This window comes from Myodes glareolus, chromosome 9 (assembly GCF_982192425.1).
Source record: "Myodes glareolus chromosome 9, mMyoGla1.1, whole genome shotgun sequence".
Lineage (NCBI taxonomy): Eukaryota > Metazoa > Chordata > Mammalia > Rodentia > Cricetidae > Myodes > Myodes glareolus.
In genome coordinates this window covers 71,128,695-71,144,565 of record NC_142034.1, presented here as the reverse complement: position 1 = coordinate 71,144,565, position 15,871 = coordinate 71,128,695, and the positions used below count along the sequence as shown (strand labels likewise).

At 51.5% G+C, this 15,871-nt stretch overlaps 1 protein-coding gene across 2 annotated transcripts; it reads left to right on the top strand.

Annotated features, from left to right (window-relative positions):
* The first annotated feature begins 3,640 nt into the window (after positions 1–3,640).
* Positions 3,641–14,330, top strand: Shroom1 (shroom family member 1). Of its 2 annotated transcripts, none has more exons than XM_085694936.2 (8): positions 3,641–3,764; positions 9,603–10,587; positions 10,665–10,720; positions 11,266–11,481; positions 11,666–12,238; positions 12,327–12,465; positions 12,570–12,842; positions 12,943–14,330. In XM_085694936.2, exons 2-8 carry the CDS (start codon positions 9,646–9,648, stop codon positions 13,273–13,275), a joined length of 2,532 nt encoding a protein of 843 aa, XP_085551062.1. In that variant the 5' UTR covers positions 3,641–3,764; positions 9,603–9,645; the 3' UTR covers positions 13,276–14,330. The 2 variants fall into 2 exon arrangements, with proteins under 2 accessions (XP_085551062.1, XP_048293610.2); XM_048437653.3 differs by lacking the exon at positions 3,641–3,764 and adding an exon at positions 3,876–3,997.
* The last annotated feature ends 1,541 nt before the right edge of the window (positions 14,331–15,871 follow it).

Here is a 15,871-nt window from a genome sequence, read left to right as displayed (position 1 = left end):
GGAGGAAAGCTACAATTCCGTCTTTGCAACAGTGGTCTGCAAGGAAGGACATCCAGCCTTCACCAAGCTTCCCCCGTAGTGGATGGCAAGCTCCATTCTCCTTCTGCTCCTTTCGTGTGGCCAGAGTCCTCTCTTTGGACTTTATTGACTTGAGTGTGTAATTCAAAAGCAAAGAGATGGTTCGGTGGGTAAAGCACTTGCCATGCAAGCATGAGGACCTGGGTTTGATCCCTGGCATCCACACACAAAGCCAGTAGTGGAGGGGCGGGGGTCAGTAGATTCCTGGGGTTTGCTAGCCAGCCAACCTGAACTAATCATTGAGCCCCAGGACTCAGAGAGAGAGACATTGTCTCAGAAAATTAGGTAGATGACTCCTGAGGAACCGCATTCAAGATGGATCTCTGACCTCCACATGTACACAGCCCCCCAGATACATTTAAAAATTTATAATAATTTGCAAAGAGCAGAGTTGGGTTTGGTGGCAAACCCATCTGATCCCAGCACAAAGGACGGCTCAACAATGAACAGCCCTGGCCGTTTTTCCAGAGGACATGGGTTCAAGTCTAAGCATCCACTTGGTGACTCACAAGCTGTTTGTAAGTCCAGTTTCAGGGGATCTGATGCTTTTTTTTTCTGGCATCCACAGACACCACAGCATACCTATGGCATAGACATACATTCAGGAAAAACACCCACATACACAAAATAAAATAGAAAATAAAAAAAAATGTGGTCCCAAGCCAAGTGTACTAGCACATACCTTTAATCCCAGTACATGGAAGGCAGAAGAAGTCAGCCTGGTCTACATAGTGAGTTCCAAGACAGCCAGAGCTACATAGAGAAACCTCATCTTGGAAAAACAGATAACAACAAATTGTGTGTGTGTGTGTGTGTGTGTGTGTGTGTGTGGTGTGCAAACAGCTGGGCATGGTGGCTCAGCACTTGGAAGCTTGTCTGGAGGTTCTAGGGGGCAAGTGCAGTTGCTCATATCCTTGGTCAAAGATTGGCCCCCATCTGTGTGAGGAAGGGACATACACGGAGGATGGGAATCCCTGCCTAGCCTGCTAGGTCAGCTGAGTCAACCCTGGCGGTCAATGGGATGACAGATGGCACAGCCAATTGCCCTCACATCCGTGGCTTAGCCCTTGGGAAGCTGAGGCGTGAAAATTGTGAAATCAAGGCCAACTAGGTCCTGAGAGTGTTTCTCAAATGAAACAAAAAGTAAACAAATTTGCCCTGAAGGAGTATTTACAGTCTAAGAGGATATTTGGATACAAACAATGATCCATGTTTTGTTGGAATTTCAAAAATAGACATTTGCCAGGAAAGATGGTTCAGAAGTTAAGAGCATCTACTTCTGTTCTGGAGGACCCAGGCTCAGCTCCCAGCGCCCACATCAGTCATTTTACAGCTGCCTGCAACTCCAGCTCCAGGGGATCTGATGCCATCTTTTGGCCTCTGTGGACTGTTGCACTCAAGTGTGTAAACTGGCACCATTCACATGGATATTAACATAATCACAGAATAAAAAAATACAGACAGTATGATTTTGTTGAGCTATTTCTGGATTGCTTTCTTTGTTTGGTTAGACTAGTTGCCAACTCCAGGAATCCACATATCTACACACACAATAGAGAGAGAGAGAGAGAGAGAGAGAGAGAGAGAGAGAGAGTCACCACCTCCACCACCATGTCCCCAGAACAGGGTAACAAGCATGAGCTGTGACACCTGATTTTTCCCCTAGGTGCTGGGGACCCAAACTCAGCTACACATGCTTGTATGCCAAGCGCTTTACCCACTGATCCATTGCCCCATTGCCCACCTGTAGGGCCCGGGTCTGCCCCTGCTCCTGGGGTGCATCTTGAGGACAGTTTCTGGTCAGCCAGCTAAAACATTCTGTTTGTTCCTGTGTTCCCTCTGCCTTGCCTGGTGATTAGCTGTAGGGCATTGTTTCATCTTTGGTATGGTAATTTAAGGATTTCCCCAAAGTTGAATAAAAGGCATTCAGCTGATCTCCTTTCGAATGACCCAGGTCTCTTGTGTGTTCTTTCAATCTCCAGGCCCTTGCCCGACTCGCATACGGTACACTGGTGGCGAATTGTACTGAGGGGGTAACACAGAATCTGGTGTTACACCCACTCATCAGCCTCTTGGTCAGCAAGCTCTGTGACTCTCCTGGCTAAGTCTGTCCATATAGGAACTCTGGAGAACTCTCCCAAGCCTCAGAAAGCACTGAGCTACAGCAGGGTAGAGACAACTAGACTTTCCTTTTTTTGTGAGACAGGGTCTCCTTACATAGTCCAGACTGGTCTGGAACTAGAGTGACAGACTGTAGTGAACTGTCATGTCGAAACTGGGAACCAAACCTAGGTCCTCTGTTAGAGCAGCAAGTGCTCCTAACCACTGAGCCATCTCTCCATCCTACAATATAAGAGAGAAGGGGGGGAGAGGGAGAGAGAGAGAGAGAGAGAGACAGACAGACAGACAGACAGACAGACAGATTGGTTCCCAGGGCTGGCAGCCCTGACTCCTGGACAGAATCCTGGCTTCCAGTTATTATACAAACAATATACAAACAAGCCTTTTTTTTTTTCTAAGATGCCAGATTAAGGGACACAGCCTTGTCCCCAAACATGCTCAGATCAAGTCAGAGCAAGGTGGGAGAGCTGGAGGGGCTCAACACATGGTCCCAGCCCCTCCCAGGAACAGAGCAATTCTTGTCAGAGGGGGTAGACTTTGGAATGTTGTACAAGAGAGAGCGCAGGAGCAGAGGAAGATAGATTTTTTTTTTATTTTTTAAATTTTATGTGCACGAATGTTTTACTTGCATGTATGTGCACCATGGGCACACCTAGTGCCCTCAGAGGTCTGGAGAAGGTGTTGGATCACCTAGAACTGGAGTTACAAATGATTGTGAGCCACCGCTTTGGTGCTGGGAGAAGAACTTAGGTCCTCTGCAAAAGCAACACGTGATCTAAGCCACTGAGCCATCTCTCCAGGCCTAGCAGAGCATTCTTTAGGGATGAGATGGTCCCAAGTGAAGGTATGTTCCTAGTCACGGATGTGCACTCATATATCCAGGGCTCCGTCAGGTCTGCGTCTGGTAGAGGGAGAAGCGGGAAGCGAGAAGACAAAGACCAGAGCCTGAGGAAGGGGTCAAGCAGGCAGCAGCAGGGGTTTAGAAATGTGAGTCTGAATAGAGAGTTGACCACACAGCCATTACCATCTAAGGCACACACAGAGAGAGCATAAGGCAAGAGCCCCGGGACACTTCTGTTTTCTCAACGGAGCTTAAGAGAACAGGCCAGGAGAGATGGTCCAGTGGATAAAGGTTCATGTCACCAAGCCAGATCACCCGGGACTCCACAGGGTGGAAGGAAAGAATTGAAGTTGTTCTCTGACCTCCACATGGGAGCCTTCACACATATACACACAGACACACGCAGGCAAGCACACTCACACCTAATAAGTAAGTAAATAAACGAAACGTAATTTTTTAAAAGTTGAAAGGAAGGAAAGAAGGAAGGAAGGAAGGAAGGAAGGAAGGAAGGAAAGAGAGAGAGAGAGAGAGAGAGAGAGAGAGAGAGAGAGAGAGAGAGAGAGAGAGAGAGAAAGAAAGGAGAAAGGACCCGAAGGTGAGCTTTTGCTGCTGGGGCGAGTTGGACCTCCGCACCGAGGAGACTGTGGGTGCTGAAGACTTGCCTGCAGAACCAGCAGTGCTTGGAGCGAGTGCGATCGCCCTCCCGCTCAGGTTCTCAGCCTTGGTAAGAGGTCCGGGGCCCGGGACTGGGGGCCACGCTCAGAGTCACACAGGAAGGGGCGCGGCTCCCGGAGCCCCGCCGCCACTCGAGGCTCCCGCCCCCCTTGGCCGGAGGTGGTGCCTCTCCTGCAGTGGCCGGAGCCTGGAGGTGGCGTCGGGAGCTGGAGCCCGGGGCTCGGATGTCATCGTGCGGCCGGCCGCGGGCGCCCTGGTGCGCGTCTCGGGCTGGAGTTACAGGTACGCGGCGGGGCCGGGTGAGGGGAGCAGCAGCATGTAGTCCGCAGGAGGAGGACCAGGATGGGAGGGTCAGGGCGGTGACAGTGGCGGCCGCGAAGTGGCCAGACCGTCGTTCCGTCTGGACCTTCCGACCTGGAGTCCAGTCCGGCTGAGCCAACGAAGTAAAGCCCTTGCGCACCTTTACTCTGGGCCTGGTAGAGGGCAGAGCCGTCCAACTGGCCCAGCTGTTGCAGGGAATCGGCACACAGTGGCGTCCGCCCGGTGACCCTCTGTTCTTGAGCTCTGGTTGCTGGAGAATCCTGGTCCCTCTCAATTCCCCAATCTTCTCGGACCATAAGTCCCCCCCAGGAAAGGCCCAGAAATATGCTGGTCAGAGGCCATCCACTCTCCTAGTTTCTCAAGCTCCCTCTCTCTCCTCTCCATGTGACTCTGCCGCCACTGTGTGGTTCCCAGAGCTTGGCTCCAACCCTCTTTTGAGCCCTTGTTTGCCTAGAGTTTGAACCTGGGTATGTGCTCTGTCCATGCCAGGGACTGCCTTTACCCAGGTGACGCGGCATCCTGTGTATTTTGTACACTTTCTGGAAGTAGGGTCTCAGTAGGGGCCACCCCAGGGCTTCAGAGACCAGCTGCTATGTCGCAGAATGGTTGTTGCACAGGGGTGCTGTGTCATCTATGGCCTTGGAGAATAGGAGAGAGGATCAAGGAGTCTGCCAGAATGCTCACCCGTCAGACCTAGCCTGGGGTGCGAGGACTTAAGATCTGGTCTTGGACCCCGGGGGCTCTGATTCTAGAAGAGAATTCTAGAAGGTGGTGACGTGCAGTTATAGCCCTCCACAGTACCAAGGGGAGGCCAGAGGCAAGAAGTGACCTGCACAGGTCCGCACAGGAAGTCAGATGTGAGGTGGCCCTTGAAAGGACAGTTTCGTTCCAGATGAGCTCTGAGGTTGTCTTTTCCCCTGCACCTCTCCTGTCTCTTACCCTGGTCTTGCATGCGTTGTCTTGGTTTGGTTTTATCCATTGAAAACTGTCTTCATCGAATTTCCTGACAAGCCTTGACTGAAGCTCTGGGTCTGGCTGTTTGCCTGGGTCCACCTTCACTCTAGAGCCCCAAACCCTTATCCCAATCACTGCTAGACTTGCCACGGCCACAGGAAAGCCCAGATGGCCCAGAATGAATGAACGCTGCACAGCTTGTCCGGTCTCCAATGCCAGTCTTGTCCAGTCTCTGGAATTTCATCTTCCTGGTCTGGTGTTCCACCCTCAAGAGCCTGAGCTCTGAACCCTGAGCACAGCTTTCTTCAGATTCACATTCTTTGTTCAGATGTCAAGTACCTTCCGCCATCCCCACAACCCTAGCCTACTTTTCTGGCAGACTATGCTGCAACCCCTGCTCTGGGGACAAGCATGACCATTCCTTATTGTTTGTGTTGATGCTCCAAGGTCCTGGTGGCACAGCAGATTCTACAAAGAGCACAATATGGGAGTCCTGGGTGGACAGAAACCTGCTGGGGCCACCAATGCAATAGCATCCTTGGGACAAGCTAAGAGCAATAAGAAAACACATATATGTACACATTTAATGGTCCATTATACGTTGATGTTTTCATTAATTACTTTAAGTGTGTGTTAGTATGAGCATAGGTGTCATAGTGCGGTTACAGAAATTGGAGGGGAACTTTCAAGTGTCCGTTGTCACTTTCCACCTTAATGGGGCAAGGTGCTGCTATGTCGTGTATTTGAGGGCAGCTGCTCTACAAGCTTCCAGCTGGTTCTCTGGTGCCTCCTTCCCATCCCACCACTGGTATGCTGAAATTACTGATATGCCCTGCAACATTTGACTTTTAAAAAGCATTTTATTTTATGTATATGTGCCCAAGCACATGCAATAGCCTTTGGAAGGTGTTGGATCCTCTGGAACTGGAGTTACAGTTTGTTGTGAGCCATCATGTGGGTGCTGGGAATCAAACCTAGGTCCTTTGTAAGAGTAGTCGGTGCCCTTAACTCCAGCCCCGAATCTGACTTTTCATCTGGGTCCCAGAGATCCAGTTCCAGTCGTCAGGCCTGCACAGTGAAGAGTCTTGCCCCATGAGTCACCTTTCTGTCCTGTAAGCTATTTTTGTTTGTTTTGCCTTTAATATTTATTTTTATATTTTTATTCTTTATGCGTGTGTTTTGCATACATGTATGTACGCGTACCGCATGCATGTCTGGTGCCCAAGGAGACCAGAAGATCCCCTGGAATTCTGGGTACAGATGACTGTTAACTCCCGTGGGGGTGCTGGGGAACCGAATCTGGAGCCTCTGCAAAAGCAACAGGTTCTCTTTCTGTTTGTTTGCCTGCTTGTCTGATTTTTGAGACAGGCCTTGACCGGTCTGGAACTTGCTATGTGGGCCAGGCTGATCTCAAACTCATAGATGCCCACCTGCCCTGCTTCCCAAATGCTGGGATTAAAAGTGTGCACCACCACATCCAGTATAGCAAGTGCTCTTAACACCTCTCTCCAGCTGTGTGAGCCATTTTTATCTGGTGACTAGAGACCCTTTGTTGTGTCAGAAGCTCACTAATATAAATTTTCATGGTTTCATCTTTGTTTGTCTGTTTTTGTTTTTGGTGGTGGTGGTATTTTGAGACAGGGCTTCTCTGTGTAGCCCTGGCTATCCCAGAACTCACTCTTGCAGACCAGGCTGGTCTCAGACTCACAGAGATCCACCTGCCTCTGCTTCTCGAGTGCTGGGATTAAAGGTGTGCGCCACTACCGCCCTGCTTCATGGTTTCTTTATAAAAAATTTTTTTAAAATTTATTTGAATTTGTATGTAGGAGAGAGGGGAAGGGGGAGGAGAGAGAAAATCTGCATGCCATTGTGACAATAAGCATGTGGAGTCAGTTCTTTCTCCCACATGCATCCCCAGGATCAAACTCAAGTTGTCAGACTTGGCAGCCGCTTTACCTCCCAATCATCTGTCCAGCCTCGAAGCCTCCTTTAAGGAAATGTCTTTGCATTCCATGACCTCTGTTTTTGGCATACCAACATGAACAGGCATGGGTGGTGTATGCCAGCCATGAGTTGGGTTTCGAAAGAGTAGGAAGAGAGGAGTTGGGGGATGGCTTAGGTAGTAAAGTGCCTGTTGTACAAGCATGTGGATCTGAGTTCAAAACCCCAATACCCAAGCAACAGAGCAGGGCACTGTTGCTGGGTGTGGAGGTGAAGCAGAGACAGGATTCCTGGAACTCGCTGGCCAGTCAGCCTAGCCACATGAGGTTCAGTAAAAGAGTCTGTCTCAAAAAGTAGGGTGCACCAAGCTTGGTGGTGCACACCTTTAATCTCAGCACTTGGAAGGCAGAGGCAGGTGGATCTCCATGAGTTCAAGGGCATCTTGGTTTACTTAGAGAACCCTGGGACAACCAGGGTTACATAATTGAGAGACCCTGTATCAAAGAGAGAGAGAGAGAGAGAGAGAGAGAGAGAGAGAGAGAGAGAGAGAGAGACGCAAAAGGACATTGAGGAAGAAATCAGACATCAGCATCTGGCTTCCACATGTACACACATGTACACACACACACACACACACACACTTCTTTTTGTTGTTGTTGCTTGGTTTTTCTAGAGGGTTTCTCTGTGTAGCCTTGACTGTCCTGGAACTAGCTCTGTAGACCAGGCTGGCCTTGAACTCACAGAGATCATCCTGCCTCTGCCTCCCGAGTGCTGAGATTGAAGAAAAGCACCACTACTGCCCAACTCTAAAAAAACTTTTTAAAGAAAAGAAAAATTAGGAAGAGAGAGAGAGAGAGAGAGAGAGAGAGAGAGAGAGAGAGAGAGAGAGCTGGTGTCTGAGCAGCCAGGGTAGACCTTTTTAAAAGAGTTGACGCTCCTCTTAGGCAGTGGTTCTCAACCTGTGGGCTGGTCTCACTGAACCACATCAAGATGTCTGGCCCTACGCCTAGTGAAGGCTCCCCTGCCTCTCCTCTATAGAAAGGCTTTATGCTCCTGTACTCACTCCCAGCAATGTATATAGTAAGTAGTCTGCACCTCGGAGAGATGGGTGTAGGATGACCCTGAATCCCAGTGTCTGGGAAGCTCGAAAGAGCCTGCTTTTGGACCACATGCCAGGTGTGTGCCTCCCTAATCTCTGCATCCCCCCCCTTTCCCCCAGCCAATGAGGTCAAGGAAGACAAACTTCCCCATAGATCCCCAAACCTCAATGCTGCTCTCAGCCAGCACAGCACAGCCACACAGGCCTTCCCTTTGCTCTGCCTCCCGGCACTGGGGAGGGATCAATTTCCAGCCAGTCCTGCTTGCCTGCAGGCTCTGTTTCTTCCTGATAATGCATGAGTAACCTGGTTATGTCCTGGCGGCCGGGGCCTCCTCACCCATTCTGTCGCCTTCCCCAGAAAAGACTAATAGGGAAGGGAGAAGAGGGGCCATAAAGCATGAAGCCTCTTCCTTTCCTGCCACCCCTCCATCAACTCCCCACACCTCTGACCCTTCCCTTGCCACTCAGCAACTATTTATTTAACAGTGACTACATGCCAAGGCTGGTGCCAAGCACTGGGTGACAAATAAGGCCAGGACCTACCCTCAGGAAACTTAGGGCTGGGAATGGGAGGAAGAAATAGCAAACAATTCCAGAGTGGGGGGGATGAGTGACACTGTGGAGGTCTCTAGGAACCCCAAGGCCTCCAAGTTGAGGCCTCTTGGCAAAGCCCAAGGGAGGTGAGTGTCAGCTCATGGGTGGTCCTAAATGGAAGACAGAGTTGCAGACTCACCCAGTTTACTGTTCTGGAATTTATGGTACTTAAAGGTGACTTATTTCCCTCTCTGAGTTTGGGCTTTGTTGGGGGAAGGAGGGCCATGGCAAGGGCTTTGGGCAGGGTTTGCCTCTAGGAAATTGATTTTGGCTGCAGTGAGCTTGGAGGCATGCCTAGATTCCAGCCAGGGGCTCTGCCACTTAGGACCTGTGTGTGCCTCTGGGTCAACCATTTCCTCCTCAGACCGCGGGGTTCTCATCTGTAAAAAGCACATAGGGAGCTGGGGATCAAGATGAGTATTTTTATGATACACCTGGACTATAAAGAACACAGAGTGGGTGGGGGTGGACAGAGACGGTGAAGCTGCCCCTGCTCCTGCCTTGCCCCGCCCCACCCCCCTTTCTTTGGGCTTCTCTGTGATCTCCGAACGTTCTTGATCCGTTGTTTATCAGGGAAAGATCATACAGAGAAGCCAACAGAATGGCCAGGAAGCAGCCTGGGCGGGACTAGGGTTTGAGCATGTGCCTATTCTCAACATTGCTAGAGCTGCCAGGGCAGAGGTGCAGCTCTGGAAGGCCCAGTCCCTGAGGCAAAGGAATGAGCCAATTGAGTCAGAACTGAGAATCTCAACCCCTAGAATCGCGCTCTACAATGAGTCCTATTGCCCATGCCATCTCAACTTCTGAAGTTTCTCTACCATACTGAAGGGTAGGAGGAAGATTCGAGAGCTAGGGACCGACCTACCCTGAAGTGGATAAGTAAGCCCCGGGTTCTCTATGGTTTAGGAGGCAGCAGGCTGTCCTAACTCTTACCTGAACCATTCACCCAACAACCCATGTATTTTTTTTTTTTTTAAGCTTTCAACCAGGCCTGCCAGCGCCAGTCTCCAACTGCACAACCATGGAGGCCCTGGGTACTGGAAGCGGCCGCACCTCTCCGGCCTCAGACACTGGAAGCCTGGACTTGCGACGGTTGTCCACGCGCGCCGACTCGGCCTACAGCTCTTTCTCCGCGGCATCTGGTGGTCCGGAGATGCACACACCATCTCCTGGCACCGAGATCCTTCCTTACCTAGACTGGGACTACGTGCGCGTGGTTTGGGGCAGCAGATCCCCTACCCCGCGGGACGCTGTCCATCCAACTACCCAGCGTCCCGAGCCAGTAGTCGCTGGGCACAGTGACCCGCGGCCCCCAGAGGTTCAAGGAAACCCGGGATCACTGAGCAGACAGGACACCCCGCTGCTGTATGCGTTGGCAGCCGAGGCTGAGGCTGGTACACTCACCGCTGAGCCACCCAGCCCCCCAGCCTCACGAGCCGCCTACCGCCAGCGACTGCAGGGTGCGCAGCGACGAGTGCTGCGGGAGACATCCTTCCAGCGAAAGGAGCTCCGCATGAGCCTGCCCGGGCGTCTGCGGCCCGCGATCACCACGAGGCCACCCACGGTGCACGCGCGCTCTGCCTCTAGCAGCCACGAGGCAGGAGAAGCGGAGCCGGCGCGCACCGCTGTCCAAGCGGTGGGTGTTCCTGGCCGGGGGCGTCTGGCCAGCCAGCAGCGGATGTGCTGTTTTTCAGAGCCAGGCAAACTGCATCGCGTGGGTTGGAGCGGCGGACCCACGGGTGAGGGCTTGAGAGAGGCTTGTTCCACCCAGGAGTTGCAGCGTGGGGCGCACACTAAGTCCAAAAGGCTGCTGCAGGAGACTCAGTCCCTAAGCTCAGTGGAGCTGGATTCGCCGTCCGTGCATCTTCGCAGTGCCTGTAGGCCTGCGGGTCGCAGTCAGAGCATATCAGGCGAGGTCATGGGTCGCCGCACGAGTTCAGAAAGGACCCTGGCCACTGTCCAGGTATGGAAGATAAAGGCTGGTGGGGAGGGCGACATCTGGGAGACAGCTCTATTTCAAGCCACTGTTCTTTTTTCTAGGCTGTTCCTCAAAGGACGGAAACCCCCAGACCTTTACTTCAGATCAAGTTTTCCAGGTGAGAGACATGGGACTCTCTGGGGACAGAGTTGTCTGGAGTCAACTTTCACAGCTCTTGCTTAAAAAGGAATCACGGGTCCTGTATTCATTACTTTCCCTATTGTCGTGACCAAATTCCTAACGAAGGGGACTTAGAGAAGAAATACTTATTTTGGCTCAGGGTTGAAGAGAGTAGAGTCCATCATGGTGGGGAAGGCATGGACGCAGGGAGCACCAGGCCTCTCAGAAAACAGATTCCTGCTGGTGCTCAGCTTTATTTCTCCTTTCTCAATTTATTGTTCAGTCTAGAACCCCCAACCCATGGGATGGCACTGCCCACATTCGGGGCGGGTCTTCCCTCCTTGGTGACACCTCTCTGGAAGCCCCCTCACAGTCAGCCACAGGTGTGTCTCCTAGGCGATTCCAAATCCAGTCAAGCTGACAACAGATTGGTCATTATAAGAAAGTCTACCTCCCTGAGTTCGAGACTCCTGTCTTTTGCAAACTGCATGTGCTGCTGTTTCTATGGTGCACTGGAAAGGCCCTCTTTCATGGTCGTTGTAGGGTCCCTGCCTCTAGGTTCTTGACTCAGAAGGAGGCGGCAGTGGTGTGTCCTGCAGAGGTCCTCCAGAGCAGCCCAGCTGACTCTGGTCAGGGGGTCCCTGAGACCATCAAGGTGTCTACTCCGTACCCCTCCCTCCCGGATGACGATGTGTTCCTGGAAGAAGCTGAGACACCACCACCTCAAGAGTCTCATGCCCCTCAGGGGCTCCCAACCAGGTGAATCCCCAAGCACAGGGAGACATTCTCCTCGCACAGAAACATCTAGAAAATGCCAGAGGGCGGGGGACTCTCTCTGGTAATGTTCAGGTGTTGGGGATGGGGGCATCACGTCCAGGGATGGGGGAAGGCTCAGCTGGGCCAGAGCCTTCCTTTTCTGATTCAGTAGCTCCTTCACTTCTAGGGATCTCCACGCTTCTGACCAGCGGTCTGAAAATGACTTAATCAAAAAAGCTGGCCAGATTACAGCCTCGGCAGAGAGCCCCTTCCACAAGGGCCCAGGGATCACAGGAGAGGAAGACAATTGGCAAGGCCTGAACGGTTCTGAGGGTTCCTCCAGACCCACAAGCCATAGCCCTCCTGGGACTACAAATGACGTCCCAACCTTTGACACTACTGAACTGCTGACCGCTGGTCCCTCTACAGCTACAGAAAACAATCCCCTCAAGCGTCCCTCAGTTGATGTCCTGCGACCTTTAGGCTCTGAGATCCCAGACCCCCCTCACCACACTTCCCTGACCTGGGGCCAGCCTGGTCCTAAGCCGACCTGGCCTAGTCGGCATTTTGAGGAGCTGGTTCAGCAGCTAGCCAGACTGGATCCTTCTTTGAGTGACACTTTTGCTGCCCAGCCGGGTCCAGAGCCTCCTCTGGGTCTGCTGGATGGGCTCTTTCCTGCCGCTGCTGCCGAGGTCTTGGCTGCGACGAGGCCAGCCTGTGAGGACGCAGGAGAGGAGACCACTGGAGCTTCTGATGCAGGGTGAGCGACAGGCAGGCTCTAGGGACTCCTGATTCTGAGTCTGCAGACTAGGGAAGAAAATCTCAGAGAACTCTGGCTTTGTCCTCAGGTCCTGCGGAAGCCCCTTTACCCAGGAACTGCCGACTGCCCAGGAAGCATCAACGTCGGAAAACTCTATACCTCACCCTGTGCCTGACCAGTCAAATGACCAGGGACTCCCGAAACCAAACAGCATTCAGGTCAAGAAAGTGAGTTGGGAGTGGTGGGGAAAGCTGGGGTGGTGGGGGAGCTTAGTGTCTGGGAAAACTCCCGGGTTTGGCCCAGTTCTTGAATACCTAGGCCCTCCCTCCAGGTGGAGCTAGCCCACCTTCTCCAGAAGATGCTCCAGGATCTTCACGCTGAGCAGGAGAGACTGCGGAGTAAGGCTGCAGACTGGACCCAATGTCACGAAGATCTGGAGGCTGCAGTGAGCCAAGCCTGTACACCCCGGGAGCTGGAGCGATTCCGTCAGTTCATGACTGATCTAGAGCGCGTGCTTGGTCTTCTGCTGCTGCTGGGCAGCCGCCTGGCCCGTGTGAACCTCGCTTTGGCCAGGGTGGGCTCAGACAGCGATCCTGATGAAAGGGTAAATGGGGAAAGGAGCTGGGCTAGGAGGGTCTGAGGTCTACAGCCCGGACAATCCCCGGAGCAGCGGTGCTCACTGCGCCCTCTCATGGTGGTTCCAGGCCTCGCTGCTGCAGCGACTACGGCTTCTACAGCGACAGCAGGAGGACGCTAAGGAGCTGAAAGAGCACGTGGCGCGGCGGGAGCAAGCCCTGCGTCAGGTGTTGGAGCGGGAGCTGCCCGCAGAGCATCTGCGCTCCTATTGTGTGCTGCTGGCCGCCAAGGCCCGGATCCTATCCCAGCAGCGCAGCCTGGACGACCGAATCCGGTTCCTTAAGGAACAGCTGGACACCATCTGGAACGACTTTAGTTATCACCCCCTTTCTCCCAGACTGTCCTGGGCCCCAGGAATCCGTCCTCTGAATAAGCCACTTTTTCCTGCTACCCCTATCTAATTACAGGTGGTGGAGGTGAGGGGTATTGTTCAGTCTCACGCTCCACTGGGGTCATGCTTTATCTTGAGAGAGCTTTCTCTTGAGGTACGAGGGACTAGAGAGTCCTCAGACTAGGCCTTCCCAGGACACATTTTCCCACAGGGTTCTGCGGGGTGGGGAAGAGGGGGGAGCTTACTCAAGCTTGTGATTATTTGGGAATTAATGTATGGGTTTTACAAACTGCAGTATTCAGTAGGGCAGTGATCGCATATGCCCTTAATCCCAGCACTCCAGAGGTAGAGGCAGGCTGATCCCTGTGATTCAAGGCCATCACTGAGTGAGTGAGCTCCAGGATAGCCAGGGCTGTTACACAATGAAACCCCCTGCTTGAAAAACAAAACAAAAAACCCCAACAAGAACAAAAACAAAACAGCACACCCCCCTGGGGAAAAAAAACACTGCAGTATTCAAACCTGGCCTGGTGGTAATGTTGCTGTAATCCTAGCTACATGGGAGGCTGAGGCTGGGAGATTTTAAGTTCGAGGCCTATCTGGACTACAGATGGAGCTAAACGCCAGTCTGGGCAACTTAGGAGACTCTGTCTCATGATAAAATGTAAAAAGGGGCTGGAGAGGGCCGGAAAGAGAGCTCAGCAGTTAAAATCACTTGCCGTTCTTCCAGAGGACCTGTGGTCCTTCTCCAATATTCATATTGGATGGCTCACACCCACCTGTGACTCTGACCCCAAGGGATCTGACACCCTCTGACCTGCACACAGTTGGTTCACAGACATACATGCAAGCAAAACACCCCCCAATAAACAAATAAAATTCTAAAATAATTTAAAGAGGAGGCTAGAGATAGAGTTGGGTTGCAGAGTGCTTGCTTGACGTACGTGAGACCCTAGGTTCAGTCCCTGGTACAGCGTGGACAAATGAGCACAAAGCCTGCACACGCCTCTTGTGGCGAGTCCCTCTGTCAGAGCTGGTGGGAGGTAGGAGTCAAGACAGAACACTGCAGCTTAAGAGGCAAACAGTATTGTGGTTTATTTTCTAATAAATTTTCTTAGAGAGGCATTATGGAACATTCCTTTACACCGTGTGAGTATGCGTCACTGTGATTGGGTTAGTAAAGATGCTGACTGTCCAATAGCTGGACAGGTAGAGGTTACCCAGGACTTATAGAAAAAAGAGGGCACAGAGAAGAAGAGGAGTCTCAGAATCAGGAGGAGACAAGGAGAGGAGGAGATGAACTTGTACTGAGCAAAGGTAGCGAGTGGTAGAGTGTAGATAAGAAATATGGGTTAATTTAAAATGTAAAAGCTAGCAGGGCAGTGGTGGCACACGCCTTTAATTCCAGCACTTGGGAGGCAGAGGCAAGAGGGTCAGTGTGAGTTCAAAAAAAAAAAAACAAAACAAACAAAACAAAATAAGAAAATAAAATGTAAGAGTTAGCTAGTAACAAACCTGAGCTATTGGCCAAGCATTTATAATTAATATTAAGTCTCTGTGTATTTATTTTGAAGCTGACATCCAAAACTCCATCTACAGGCCTGTGTTGTCTGCACAGGTTGGGGGGTAAAAAGGAAGGAGTTTTGTTGACAAACTGCAGCAGCCCTGGCTCACTAGAGTTGAAGAGGGCCTTGGTGGAATATCAGTCTGGCCCAGCTGAGGGGCACGCCACTGACCACCAGCAATTGCTAACCGAATCGCTACCACAAAAACTTAGGTCTTGGGCCAGTGAGACGACTCGGGCGGTAAAAGTGCCTTCTGTACAAACCTGATAACCTGAGTTCAAAGTCCAGATTCCACAGGAGAGAGCCAGCTCTCAGAAGTTGTCCTTTGACCCAACACGAGCGCCATGGCATTCATATATGCTCAAACATGGTCTTTTTCCAACCGTCGCCAACCAACCACACCCCCCTCCAAAAAGAGTAAGAAAGTCCACTGAGTTGAGAGTCTCTCATCACAGCACCTGCTAAGCCAAGGTGGGAGCGTTTTCTTAAGAGCGTTGACTCATAGACTGACCTAGCTACATATAGAGAGCTTCGAACACATCTCAAACCAAGAACAAAACTGACCTTATCCAGCTTTTGGTCTGAGACCAGCTCTAGATCAGCCAGGCCAGAAGAGAGGATGGGAGCTGAAGATGAAGAGGAGCGTACCCAGAAATAGTGGGTGTGAGGCCTGGAGACCCAGAAAGGTAGCGAGGGCTTGTACTGTATTGGGGAAAGCCTGACCTTGGGTGGTCTGTGATAGCCCAAAACACAGGACAAATCCCTCTCTATTTGTGCAGGAGCCCTGAGTGCACAGAACCAGTTCTGCAGATGAACATGAGTCCAGTTTGAGTATTGAAGCTGCAAACACTGGGATAAAAATATATGCTCGCAAAAGCTCAGGGTATTTTGGAAGTTAGACACATTAAAAGGCGTGTGTGTGTGTGTGTGTGTGTGTGTGTGTGTGTATTTAATACTACTGACCCCAAAGTGAGAAATCTGCTTCTGGGCTTGTTTTCTGATGCGTTCTGTCACTCAGTGCAACTGGTTGGGAATTTTAAATGGTCGTATTCATACTAAAAACGTTAGTTAGTTGCAACAGTCGGGCTATTGAGCCCAGAA